Source organism: Suricata suricatta, chromosome 3 (assembly GCF_006229205.1).
Source record: "Suricata suricatta isolate VVHF042 chromosome 3, meerkat_22Aug2017_6uvM2_HiC, whole genome shotgun sequence".
In the NCBI taxonomy this organism is placed as follows: Eukaryota; Metazoa; Chordata; class Mammalia; order Carnivora; family Herpestidae; genus Suricata; species Suricata suricatta.
Genome location: NC_043702.1, coordinates 172,159,539 through 172,173,140, shown reverse-complemented (window position 1 = coordinate 172,173,140; position 13,602 = coordinate 172,159,539). Strand labels below are relative to the sequence as shown.

Below are 13,602 nucleotides of genomic sequence, written 5' to 3'. Positions count from 1 at the left end.
TTTGCCATGACTCTGCCCTTCTGAATATCACACATGAAATCACCAATTCCCTGGGGCACCTAGGTAGCTCAGTTGGTTAAGAGTCCTACTTCAGCTCAGGTCATGATCCCACAGCTTGTGAGTTCGAGCCCTGTGTTGGGCTCTGTACTGACAGCTCAGAGCCTGGAGCCCGCTTCCGATTCTGTGTCTCCTTCTCTCTCTGCCCTTCCCCCACTCATGCTCTGTTTCTGTCTCAATAATAAATAAATGTAAAACAAAATTTTTAAAAAGAAATCACCAATTCCCCCAAACTGTGTTTTCTGGAATTTTGGTCATCAGTCACCCTTCAGCATGTCTTAAAAATTTATTTTTATTTATATTTGGGGGGGATGTGTGTGTGTGCATGTGCACACATGCATGCACATGTGAGTGTAACTGTGTCCAGAAAGGGTAGGGGTGGGTGATGAGGGAACATCTGTTTTCTCACTAGAAGCAAGAAAATCCCAGAATCTTTCTTTTTTTATTTTTATGTTTTTAATTTTTATAAACATTTATTTATTTTTGGGATAGAGACAGAGAATGAGTAGGGGAGGAGCAGAGAGAGAGGGAGACACAGAATTGGAAGCAGGATCCAGGCTCTGAGCTGTCAGCACAAAGCCCGATGTGGGGCTCAAACTCACGAACTGAGAGATCGTGACCTGAGCTGAAGTTGGATGTTTAACTGACTGAGCCACCCAGGCACCCCAATCCCAGAATCTTTCTATCAATGGACTTTGCCAGCATTTCTCACACCCAGAGACCTTGGCCCTCACATGCCATACCTATCCAGGCCTCCACCACATCAGCCTTCCAGTTGAACTGCTGAAAGTCATAATCATCTACCAGTTGCAACTTCCAAGCAGCTATTGCCTTAGCCAGAGAAGGGATCTTTTCATTCAGAGTCTGTATCTTGGTGGAAATCTTCTCAAGGTGCTGACTTCTGTCCTGAGACACCAAGATGGAAGGGAGGAGGAACAGACATACATTGATGGATGTCCAGGGCTAGAAGCTGGAATTCTTTAGTATAAAAATAGCATCTGTCTCAGGACAAATATATAACTGTTCTCTGCAGTTATTGTATCATCATATTTTTCATCCTTGATGGGAATGGTTATTTCCACTCTAGCATTTAGGAGCTCTTCTCTTGTGGGTCCACATAAGTGTGACCTTCTTAGTTGGAGTCCCCTCTGTTTGAGGTTCTTCGTAGAGTACTTAGATCAGTGAGGGTTTGTAAAAACAAGCATTTAAACCAAAGAATGATTCTCAAACTACAAACAGGGTACCAGTTTGTAAAAGAAGGGTCCTCTTCCCTAGAGGCGCACAAAGAACTTCTTCACATTTTTACAATACTCTATAACCAAGGCACGTGATAAGATAGTTATAAATGCTTTACCATGAGTGAGAGGGTCAACAAAGGATTTAAGGAAATCCGAAAGCTATGCCTATAAGAACTTGAAAAAAGAACCAAAAATAGGGACTGAATAGATAATTATTTGCTCAGAGCAACAATAAGGTAACAAGGAAGAGATTATTTAAAACTAGATGCATGATTTTAACACTGCTCATGATTCTATATTTGGACCAATCCCTTTTGGAAAATTAGCTTGGCCAGGAATGCCTGAGTTACTCACCTTATTCAAAATGTCTTCTCCTTGAGCACACACATCTTGCACTCGGGTCTCATGGACAGTAAAGTCATTTTCCAATGTTTCGTGCTTCTTCAGCAAGCTCTGTGGAAGGGAGTCAGTGAGAATCAACACAGCCAAAGCCTGGAAAATCTAACCCACCCATATTCTGATTCCCTTTGATGCTACCCACAGGGATGATTTGGCAACATTAGGAGAGTGTCCACTTCTTCCTGCACAGAGCCACTAAATGCCTCTCCTAAAGCTCTCCCCTTGCCCAAAAGGGCAATCCTACCAGAAAAGAAAGAAGTAAAAGAATACAGTGACAGACACCATTGCTAACTTACTATGGTGAACTTAAGCTTTTCTGGACTTTGGAATGAGTGTTGGTCAAGGTAATACATACAAATTCCTCCATTTTGACATGTATATAATTCAATGAAGTGTTGTATCTAACAGAAAAATATGAAGTATCATCCTATACTAAGAATGGATGTAAAGGCAGGTAAAGAGGACACTGAGCTGTTTTGAATCTCAGTCTTGAACTTCTCTGGGTCTAACTGCTGCTGGTAGGATGGGGAAAGGAGTGTGGACGAACTCCAGGAATGGTATATCTCCTTCTCTCTATTCTCCTACTGTTCTCCAGACCAGCCAGCCCTGCCCACCATCACCCTCTGTCCATAGGGCCTGGGTTGGCTCAGCTGCCATCTCCTGGTCCTGTCGCAAAGGCACCTGTCCACTTTTCCTTCTACACCACATACTAACCTGGGCCACAGGAAGACACAGATTTTGTGTAACTAACATACTTTTTAACTATCGCATTTTGAAAATAAAAGAATTTCAGATACAAGGTGTTCTTAGACATTAAAATAAGATGGTTATTTCTTTAAATACAAGAAGGGCTACATGATGGATGACTGTATTATATTTCATCTTTATGCAGAAACTATACATGGAGATTGGATACTGATCCACAAAATAATATAGACTGATTTAGCTATGTTTTACATACACATAATGCATGAAATAAAGTCTATTTAACCCCATTTCCTTCTGTTTCCAATATCTTTTCTGTGCTTCCCCTTGGACACTTTGGACAGCTCTGATGCCTCACATCTAATACGGCATCCTTTAAATAAACTCTAGGTGTCCCTCCTTCAAGTATATTCCTAAGTCCTAAGTAGCCTCCTCAATGGTGTGTTAAAAGTTGGTAAGGCCAAAGCTTAAAATGTATTTTAACTAGATCTATTATGGTTCTTGTAGTTGTAATAAGTTCATCAGAAATATCTTCTTTTCTCCTCACATGTTAAACAGAGGGAGAATATGAGATTGGGGCAAGGAAATCTAAATCCAAAAATAGGTAGGCAACTCTCTTTTCTTATATTAGCCAGTCTATATGGGTCCAAGAACCCCAACACTCAGAGGGCCAGTTTTTTTTCTTCATAAAACATGACATAAATGGGCTAGGTGGATAGATATCTTAAGGCAATATTGAGAATTACTAGTCACAAAATCTTTCCCTGGAATTTGTACATTAACACAAAAACTTTTCATTAAAACCAATCTTTGAATGTGATGGTCTAAGTGTACCTACTGAAAGATCAAGATTGGCTGAGTGGATTTACAATGTGACCCAACTCTGTATGTTTTCTACAAAAGCTGCACTTCAAATAGAATAACATGGGTGGGTATAAAAGTGGCAGACTGGCCCACAGTGAGGGACACCTGTGGCACAAGAGCCACCGGACAGAGGCCCAACAATGCACCTCACCCCCATCTCGTCTCAGACAACAGTGAGGTCAAAACGGATCATGGACTTAAAATGAAAATGTAAATCTCTAAACTTCTAGAAAAAGGCATAGAAGATTTTCATGATCTTGGGCGAGGCAAAAATCTCAGATTTGACACAGAAGTGCAGAAGGTCAGGAGTTGAAGCAAACCAACATTACACTGGAGAAAAAACACAGACAGCAAAGTAGAACATAAAAAATAGCCATTTGGAAAATGAATATTAAAACCACAATGAGACACACTACACTCCTATCGGATTGTGTAAAATAAAAATGGTGACGATACCAATTCTTGGCAAGGATGTATGGGGAGCTGGCATCACTCACACACTGCCAGTGAGGGGGTGAAATGGTACAGCCACTCTGGGGACAGTTGAACACTTTTATATTTTTATGTATTTTTTTACAGAACCAAATACACAGTTATCCGACAGCAGTTGGATTCCTGGACATTTATTCCCAAGAATTGAAGACTCATGTTTACATGGAAGTCGGTTCATGAATATTGATAGCAGCCTCACTCCTAATGGCTCCAGAGTGGAACCCACCCAGATATCCTTCAACAGAGAGATCTTAAGCGGTGCACCCATGCCATGAAATAGAACTCAGCGATGGCAGTGAACGAACTGGTGTAACACACAACTGAAGCGAATCACCAGGGAACTACACGGTGTGAGAAGCCAGGTGCCCAAAGTTATAGACTGTATGAATTCATTTATACAACATTCTTGATACATCAAAAATTACAGTGGTGTAGAATAGATTAGAGGTTGCTTGGGATTAAAAGCGGGGGGCAGAGGGAAGAGGGACAACGGTGATGGTGATGTGCTGCTTTTTGACTATGTCAGTGTCAGAGTCCTGGCAGGTACTACCATGGGAGGGAACTGCGTGAAGCATACATGGGGCCTGTCTATATTACTTATATATTAATTACATTTTTATTTACTTAAATTATTATATATATGTGTGTGTATTATATATATATAATTACAACTGCATAGGCACCTACAATTACCAAAACATAAGGTTTCATCTTAAAAAGTTAAGAATATTTGATATGAAACATTAAACCACTCATACACATGCAGTATGTGGATATGTCCCAAAAGACGTTTCAAATCAGAGGAGCCAGTTGTAGGAATTTTATGCCATGCAGGTTTTTTTGTTTTGTTTTGTTTTGTTTATTTTTGAGACAGAAAGAGACAGAGCATGAGCAGGGAGGGGCAGAGAGAGAGAGAGGGAGACACAGAATTGGAAGCAGGCTCCAGGCTCCGAGCTGCCAGCACAGAGCCTGACATGGGGCTCGAACCCACAAACATGAGATCATGACCTGAGCCAAAGTTGGAGGCCCAAACGATTAAGCCATGCAGGTTTTAAGCTTTCTATTGCCAGTGTGACCCTTCCTTTATGTCATCATGTAAGAGTGAATTAATCTCCACAGAGAATTCTTGGTAAATCCCTAGGTTTTAAGACTAGGACCAGACCTCAAGGTCCCAAGAATATTATTATCTTATGATCACTCTCTCAAAAGCTTTAAACATCCATCTGAACTCAAGATCACTTGTTCATTTCTTTATTGGGACTCTCAAAACTGTATTTATAAGAGTGTCTCTAAATTACAGATCTAGTCTGCCTGCTAGGTTGCCCTTCCGGAAATTGCAACCAATGGCCAGGCATGAGAATGTTTCCAATTAGGCGTGACATTAGTATTCGAGGGAATTGTTGGGAAACCTACCCCTGTGAGGGAAGGCCTATAAGCATGAAGGCTTGAGCTCACAGACAGATTACAAGTCATGGGATTGAGATGTGAGTCCTGTCTATACCTGATTGATTCCACGATCTTGGGGAAGTGACTTACATCCTCAGACCTTGATTTTTCATATTTAAAATTGGCAAGAGTGTCCATATTTCCATCATCTTTTTCTCCCACCAGGAGAACAATTCTTTCCATGGATGAAAATGTTGATGACTTAAGATTTAAATCAGGGGCACCTGGGTGGCTCAGCCGGATGAGTGTCTGACTCTGGATTTCTGCTCAGCTTATGATCTCGTAGTTCATGAGATTGAGCCCCATGTTAGGCTTTGTGCTGACAGCATGGAGCTGCCTGGAAATTCTCTCTTTCCCTCTCTCTCTCTCTCTCTCCCTCCCTCCCTTCCTCCCTCTCAAAATAATAAATAAACTTTTAAAAAAGAAAAAAAAACATTCAAATCACAGGGAAGAAAATTGATCAGTCAGCCTGTTACTCACTTGAGTAGCGGCCAGTGTGTCTCCAGACCCCCCTCGGGCAACCATGGCCTCCTTTTCACTGATCCATGCTTCTTCTTCCTCAGCATTGTCCATGAACCTCAGGTATTCCAGGGATTCTTCCAGTCGGAGCCCTCTGCAACAGGGCGGGGAGCCCCAGTGAGGATGGGGAGAAGCCAGCATGCAGGGGCATGTACCGAGCATCACAGCCCACGAGGCAGACGCACAGGACAATCTGATCTGAGCTCTTGTGAACAGGTGGTGGCCCCGGCCCCAGAAGTTCTGTTTTGTGGCATCACCTGCTCTCTGGGGATCTTTGCTGCTGGGAGGGAGCCTTGTCCAAACACGAGTGTACAGTTGGAGAACAACATCAGTGAACTAAGATCACTTCTTATTCTGTGCCCTTGCTCTTATACGGTGAAGGCAGCACAAAATGCTAGAAGTTTCCGTGTATTCCCCAGCAAGACATCTTCCTACTGCCAACAGGTATGGAATTGTAGGCAGAAATTAATTGGTTTGGTTATCTAGCTATAAGGGAGGAAATCTACTCCTCATTCTTTCATTCCTAGGGGCTCCACATAGCACCTAGCTTGGGGGGAGGGGTGGGTCATACAAAGTGAAACAGACCCACGGGGCGTGGCCCAGTGAGAGGATGGCTGGAGTGTGAGGACAGCCATGACAGCTGTAAGTGAACAGGAGCAGGCGTGTGGTGAGGCCATAGTAGTGGCAGCTGCCTGCCTCTTCCTGGGGTAAATGGGGGCAAGCTGAGTGCAACACTGACATCTGAACAGGGACTCTGAAGATAAGTAGAGATGGGGAGCTGAGGAGAGTAGCCAATGCTAAGCCCAATACCAACAACCCAGGAAGATAATGGCCTCCTATCCCCAACTCACCGAGTGCTGGCCAACTCTTTGAGCTTCTCCCATTGTATAAAAAGATGAGCCAGGCGCTCCTGGATCTCCTCTCGCCCCACAGCAGCCTTGTCTCTCAGCCTCTCTGCAGCTTCCAGAATATTCTGAAGAACACACCCCAAGGTGAGACTACTCCATGGTCTCTCTTTCTCTCCATTTAGTCATTGTTCCCCCCAGCAAGGCCCTTCTGACCCTCCACATCATTTACAATCTCCCTGGTCCTCAGGCTGGTCCTGAAACTCCTGGGAGAATGAAGACACTTGCAGTAAGGTCCACCGTGCTACACGCCCCTCAGGTGCCTCCAGTGCTCACACCTAGGCTACATCCCATGCCCTGCTTTCTGGGTTATTCATGGTCTCGGGTGACCTTGCTGCCGAGCCAGAGCCAGACTTTCTTCCTCCCTTACGGCTCGCCTCAAGGACAGCTTTTCCAGGTGTCCTCGCCTGCACCCTAATCACCTGTAACTGTGCCTGGGGTGATGAAAGTGCCCCCTCCAGGGGAAATCAAGGGTCCCTGCACAGGATCCTTCTGTCCGTAGGGGACAGCATGCAGAGGAGGAAAGAACAGCTGTGAACTCTGTGCCCAGCTCCCTGGGAGTCCGCACACCGCCTCCACATGAGGCAGCATCACCCCACTTCTCTGCTTCCTACCTGGATGGTGGGTTCGTGTGCTTGTAGCTCCCCTTCCAGGCGCTTGTGCTTCCTCAGCAGGTTCTGAACGCCCTGCAGGTCCCGCCCGTAGTCCTCGGAGCCCACTCGTAACAGCTTCTCCCTGAGGCCAAGGAAGGACACCCAAAAGACAGTTTAGACACGTGAGGCCATCCTAGAGCAAGGGTTTTTTTAAGGGTAGGTGTGTGGCTGGGCGGTGAAGAGGTGGTAAATTCTGGTAAGCTCAAAGATAATTAGTGCCAGAGGCTTTCTGCATGACTCTTGACTTAGTGCAATACAAATTAAAGTAACATACTTGGGGGCACCTGGGCGGCTCAATCGGTTAAGCGTTCGACTCTTGATTTCAGCCCAGGTCACCATCTCATGGTTCGGGAGATTGAGCCTTGCATCTGGCTCTGTGCGGACAGTGCAGAGCCTGCTTGGGATCTTGTCTCTCTCTCTCTCTTTCTCTCTCTCTCACTCTTCTCCCTCCCTGCTTGTGTGTTCTTTCTCAAAATAAATAAACATTAAAAAAAGTAACATACTGATTCCCATGGTGCCCATGGCTGACAGCTTTCCCATTCATTCCCTTGCCAGTCTGCCAGCACATATTTTCTTCTTTGCTCAAGAACATATGCTAATGTGTCTTTTTTAAAAAATTATATGAGCCTACATACATATATAATGTTCATAGCTTTATTATTTTTGTCTATAAATATCAGTAATGAATTTAGGTTGAATGGTATAAAATGTTGATACTATAGGAGCCATGGCAGTTGGATTGGTTCCAAGTGTAAAATGTTTGAACGTCACCACAAAGCACAAGAAAAGGCTACATAGACAAGATTATATTATCTCACTGTTTCTAAAGTTTTCTAAGATGTCCTCCATGCTGCCCTATACACAGCACATCCTTCTAACTCATTGAGTACCAGCAAGAATCAGCAGATTTGGAGAAGAGGAGCACGATAAGGCAGGTTAAGTGGGAAGTAGGAAAAATAATTTGATTTACTAAGATTTTCCCAATTATCCCTTTTACAACAAGAGCAGAATTAGTAATGAAACCATGGCAGTCCTGTGTCCCGTTCAATGGCACCTTTGACACACAAGATAACTTGGGCATAAGGACAAGGATGTCATCAGCTGAGTAAGTTGTAAAGGCCCAGCTGTCTCATTCTGACAATGCACACACTATGAAGCCTCTAGAACACTCATCCAGGGTTTCTTAATCTTGATCCTAGGATGTATGTGAATTGCTCCCTGCTTCTCCAAGCCTATCTCCTGCCTGCATCCAGTGAGGGAATTTGGGAAAAATAAAACCAGTGTGAAATTTAGGCTAAGGCAAACATTTTAGGAAGTAATACCAACTTGGATAAACAATAATATGTTTCATCTTGACACCAAATCGGAACCCGTTTAACAGATCACCTATTCTCTTGGATTAGTCACATGGTGTGAGGTGGTAGCACATACTCTATCCATGATTCCTCATCGTCTAGATCCTGGAAGAACTGGAACAAGGCGTGGGCCTCTTTCAGTTTCTCATGGTGTGCAGCCGCTAAGTTTTGGACGTTCAGGAAGCGCTCATTGACATTATCCCTTTCCTCCACAATCTGCTCAACGTTGAAAGTCCCGCTAGACAGGAGATCAGTTGCCAACTCGTTCAGGTCCTTGAGGGCTTCCTAGAAAGCCCAGGGGTGCTCAGTGAACACAACAGTACAGGTTTTAAGTAGATCTTGGATTTTAACTGCCACTGGCTCATGTTCAAAGACTGGGTCAAATATATTGCTTTTTTTTTAAAGTTTATTTATTTTTGAGAGACAAAGCATGAGCAGGGTAGGGGCAGAGAGCGAGGGAGACACAGAATCTGAAGCAGCTCCAGGCTTCAAGCTGTCAGCACAGAGCCTGACAGGGAGCTGGAACCCACACATGACCTGAGCTGAAGTCTGATGCTCAACTGCTGGGAGCCATTTCTGAAGTAAGGCAGGTTTGTAAGGCCTCCCACCATCAGATGGTGATGGGCATCTACACCCATTCAACCCCCCACTCAATTTCTGCTTGAGCACCTACCCCCAAGGCACCTCACTGGCTGATATCATGAGTGACTTGCCTTCTTATGCTAAAAATATGTGAATTGTACCTTGTTATAGAAGTTTCTTCTTTTGTGATTATAGGAGCAAATATTATATTTCCAGAGAAAACCTGTTTTTCTTCCCCTTGAAAACAGGCTATTGACCCCTGCTCACAAAGCCCTAACTCTTGCCTTTGCTATGCTAAAAACTTTGCCTTGTATTTGAATGCTAAATATCCCTTCCTTTCCCATATGATAAACATCTATTCACTTACTACAATCTTCATTGGTAAAGATTATGCATGAGTCTTCTGCCAATCTATGTTCTGGGAAACTTTTACATACCAAAGAATTTGTCATCAGAAATCATTGTCTAAGGCAATTGCCACTTCTGTTTTGTACCCCATGTTTTTTCAATAAATAAAGCTGACTCTTGGGTCAGTGCAGAGATACCTGCCTGGGGATCAGAAAGAAGCTGAGGCTCTCTTGTTCTCTTTTGCCAACACTGTCCATCCTTCAGGGGAGCTCTGTACCTGCTGGAGCTGGACTCCAGCACTCAACCAACTGAGCCATCCAGGCACCCCATCAAATAGATTGCTTTTTATGATAATTTGATGATACACTCTTTTAACTCAGACTGGATAAGGGTAAGTTGAGTAACAGGACTATATTACTTAAACTGTACATTTTCCCCACTGGTGTTCCCCCCTGCATTTTCCTCCTCTCCCCGACTGGAAAATGAACGTGAGGAAGTGTGCGTCCCCAGACAGGACTACTGTCCTCTTCACAGTAGTACTGAATTTGGCAGATGGATCAATAGAAGTATTCAAAAAGAGGTACACTACCATAACATTCCTAGGCTGGCCACGTCCGGAACACACCCAGCCTGTTCTGCCTGTTTTCATCTAACTCTGCCCTTCTAATGATGTTGTGGGAGAATATCATCAGGTCCTAAAGATCTGAACTTAGAAAGCCTTTGACTTCTCATCCTTTTCAGTGCATATCTCTGCCACCAAATAAAATTGATAATATAAATTTACTCAGTATGAGCAGTGCCTGGGTGGCTCAGTCTGACTTCAGCTCAGGTCATGATCTCACAGTCCATGAGTTTGAGCCCCACATTGGGGTCTATGCTGACAGCTCAGAGCCAGAAGCCCCTTTTGGATTCTGTGTGTGTCTCTCTCTCGGCCCCTCCCCACTCCCATGCTCTGTCTCTCTCCTTCAAAAATAAATAAACATTAAAAAAATTTTTAATTCTTCAGTATGAAATTAATACCTACCAACCTGTTTATCATTGCTCCTGAAACAAATATCTACTTGATATTGAAATGAAACTGTAATTCTCCACAGAATTTACAGAGTGCATATTGAACTCAACTTCATTGCACATGATGTCCCCTTCTAATTTTTTGGCCTCCATAATTATGTAAAATAAACTCCTAGGTTCTTTCCAAGACCAGATCAAATATGAGCTTTGGAAGATAGTGAGTTTATATACATGCATCACTAAAAGGTAGACATAATAGCTTTAGGACCGTCTTTTTGGAGTCTTAGAATCTATAGTTTCATGATAACTGGTTAGCAGTGGCCATTGCCACAGCTCTGCAGCTCATGGGTTTGACCTGATAATGATGACTGCTGGCTCAGGACACTAGTCAGTTTTGGTCAGTTTTGCTAGAAAGTGTTCTCAAATGGCCTCCTAATATTAGGGAAGAAAGTCAGAAGCATTTCCATTCAGCCAAGAGGACTGAGATTCCAACACCACTTACCTCTCGGGCCGACATCTCTGTTTCCAAGAGTTGATGTTTCTTGAGCAAGTTTCCTGCCGAAGCCAAGTCCCTGGCCTGATCTTTCATGGCCAGCAGTGTCTCTGCCTGGAAATAAAGGGATATGCGGTGAAGCTTCCGGTTGAAAATGGTCCTTAAGGAGAACAACATTAGCAATGATGTCTCCCAACTTCCCAAGAGAATCAAGTTAAATCCATTTAATGAACAACATTTATTATGTTCCCAGGCCCCCACCCTGCCGGGTGCAATTACCTCTGAGAGCCAGAACTTAAAGTCCTGGATGCTTGTGTTGAACCTCTGTTGGCGACTCGCCTCATTGAGCTTCTGTCCTTTGTCAGTTGTCTTCTCAAGCAAGTATTGCCACTGTTTCTTCAGTTCCTTCAGTTGTTCCTGACCCAAAGAAACTTGGTAGTCACTATGGTCTGTGGGATCCCGAGTCCTGTGACAACTTAAAAGGCTATGGTAGGGGGCTAGGAGTTAGGGATTAGCCAAGTCAGCCAGCACTTGAGTGCCAGATATTTTAAGCCAGTCATGATTAATCTGGACAAACAACAGCAGGTGCTGGAAGAAAGTCTGAACAAAGGGCCCTGGGTTGCTTATATAGACCTACGTCTAACCTGCAAAACTTTTGGCAAGAGGGATAGAAGACATCAAGCTAGCATGACATCACTTGGGCATTAAGTCTAAAGCTTTCTCAGAGTCCTGGGGATGGAGGTTGACAAAAGCTATAAAGTCTGAGCATCACAGTTTTCTCCCTTTTGTGCGGTAGCTGGAAGGAAGACTGTTAACCACAGAACATGTTCCACATCCCTACCCACAGAAACTCTAAAGGAGGAAGAGGTTTCTCCTCATGTGCTTTTTAGCCCAAACCATCCTAAGAAGAACTCTTACCTTCATGGTTTCCTCATTGCCATCACATGCCTTCTGCTTAATCAGAGAGTTCCCCAACTCGAGGACTCCCTCCACCTGCTCAGTTCGGCCGAGGACCTCATTTTCAAAGGTCAAGTGCTTCAGGTATTTCCTCTGAAGGGAAAGCAGAAACTAAATTACCCTGTAATCTAGGGAAGCAAGATAGATACATTCTGTGTTAAAAAAAAAAAAGTTAATGTTCTGTCATAGCTAAGGCAGTGACTTCTGAAGGACTCACCCTTTATGTTAGACTCAGAAGCCCCTGAGGGCAGGACAGGGATCTCAACAATTAGGAAGCATTTAGTGTTAAGGAGAGACCATTCATCCAGAAATCTGGGAATGCCAGAGTTTCCCAAGATTCCTATTTCGAACTTGCCTGAATGTTGGTGGGATCTTTGTAGGATTCATCACAGGCTGTGGGCAGCATCTCCTCAATCCATTCCTCCAGGTCCTCAAGGTCACGATAGACTTGTTTGAGGTCAGCGTAGTTACCAAGTTTTGTCTTCTCAGCAAATAGTAGTTCTTTGAGAGCCTTCCATCTGGAGGAGGAGGCTAGATCGCTCTCTGCCCTTGACTCTTCCCCCAAGCTTTGATGCCATACTCACTAAACTTCCCATTGACCAACCTGTGCCTTCTCCTTTCATTATTTATAGACTTATATGCTATATAAAACACAGGTATATATTATTATATATCACATGTTTTACTATATTGTTGGGGTTAGTTGTAAGGTAACATCATTATTTTCAAATATAAGATACAGTAGTTAAGTCACGTAATTTTTTTTAGGTTACCTTCTATGCCGTTCATTCTGTGAATCTCAATCAGAAAGGTTTCCAAGTGTCATGACAATTTTGGGCATTTAGAAATGAAAAGAGCTCAGAGCGTGACCCCCATCTTCCATGCTAGCCAAGAGGCCACTTTACTCCATTTTCCTTAGCTCACAAAACACTTGCTCAGGTCTGACCTGTCCAGCACTCGTTGAAACCGACCAGCAATCTCCTCCTTGGCATAGTGGTCATCAGCAATGAGTTGCTCTGCAGTATTGCCTAGATCAGTGATCTTCTCTTCCTAGACAGAGGAAAAGAAAAAAGCCCAGATGCCTGGAGATGAGGCCTCCGGGGCAACCCCAGACTCCCTCCTAGAAAAGAACAGAGAAACCCTCTGTGGCTTCACAAAGGGGAACAAAACCAGGGCCAGGGGGTAAAGGCCTGCCAGGAAGGTGGATTTTAACTCAACAGAAAGATAAACATTAACAATGACACTAAGATGGGTTCCTTAGTACTGAGCTCCCTTAAAGAACAGACTCTTCCCATGGCCATGGTAGAGCGGGAGTCCTGCATTGGGTGGAATGTTGGCCTAAGAAGTATATAAAGTCACTTCCATTCTAAAAGTTAGGTTTTAAAAGGCTGGGCTTGCAGTAAGACACTCCGACACCATGTGTGACTTGGGTAAGACTAAGTTTCAGGGTCAAGTTCCCCTATCTACCTCAGAGTTTTCTGTGAGAAGCAAATGGGAATTAAAATACTTCTAACCTAATGGAGGACCGTGGGGAGGGGAAGGGGGAAAGATAGTTGAGGAGAGAGAAGGATGCAAAAC

The 13,602-nt window shown here is 43.7% G+C and overlaps 1 protein-coding gene across 4 annotated transcripts in view; it reads right to left on the bottom strand.

Moving 5' to 3' along the window:
- The window catches only part of SPTA1 (spectrin alpha, erythrocytic 1), an 85,175-nt gene that overhangs the window by 14,151 nt on the left and 57,422 nt on the right, over positions 1-13,602 (bottom strand). For all 4 annotated transcript variants that reach the window (XM_029935854.1, XM_029935855.1, XM_029935856.1 and 1 more), the window contains 11 exons: positions 12,971-13,074; positions 12,380-12,542; positions 11,986-12,117; positions 11,347-11,484; positions 11,077-11,181; positions 8,710-8,918; positions 7,240-7,360; positions 6,572-6,693; positions 5,682-5,814; positions 1,650-1,748; positions 801-963 (listed from right to left, as the gene is read on the bottom strand). In XM_029935854.1, coding sequence (XP_029791714.1) covers positions 801-963; positions 1,650-1,748; positions 5,682-5,814; positions 6,572-6,693; positions 7,240-7,360; positions 8,710-8,918; positions 11,077-11,181; positions 11,347-11,484; positions 11,986-12,117; positions 12,380-12,542; positions 12,971-13,074 — 1,489 coding nt within the window. The remainder of the gene's footprint in view (positions 1-800; positions 964-1,649; positions 1,749-5,681; positions 5,815-6,571; positions 6,694-7,239; positions 7,361-8,709; positions 8,919-11,076; positions 11,182-11,346; positions 11,485-11,985; positions 12,118-12,379; positions 12,543-12,970; positions 13,075-13,602) is intronic.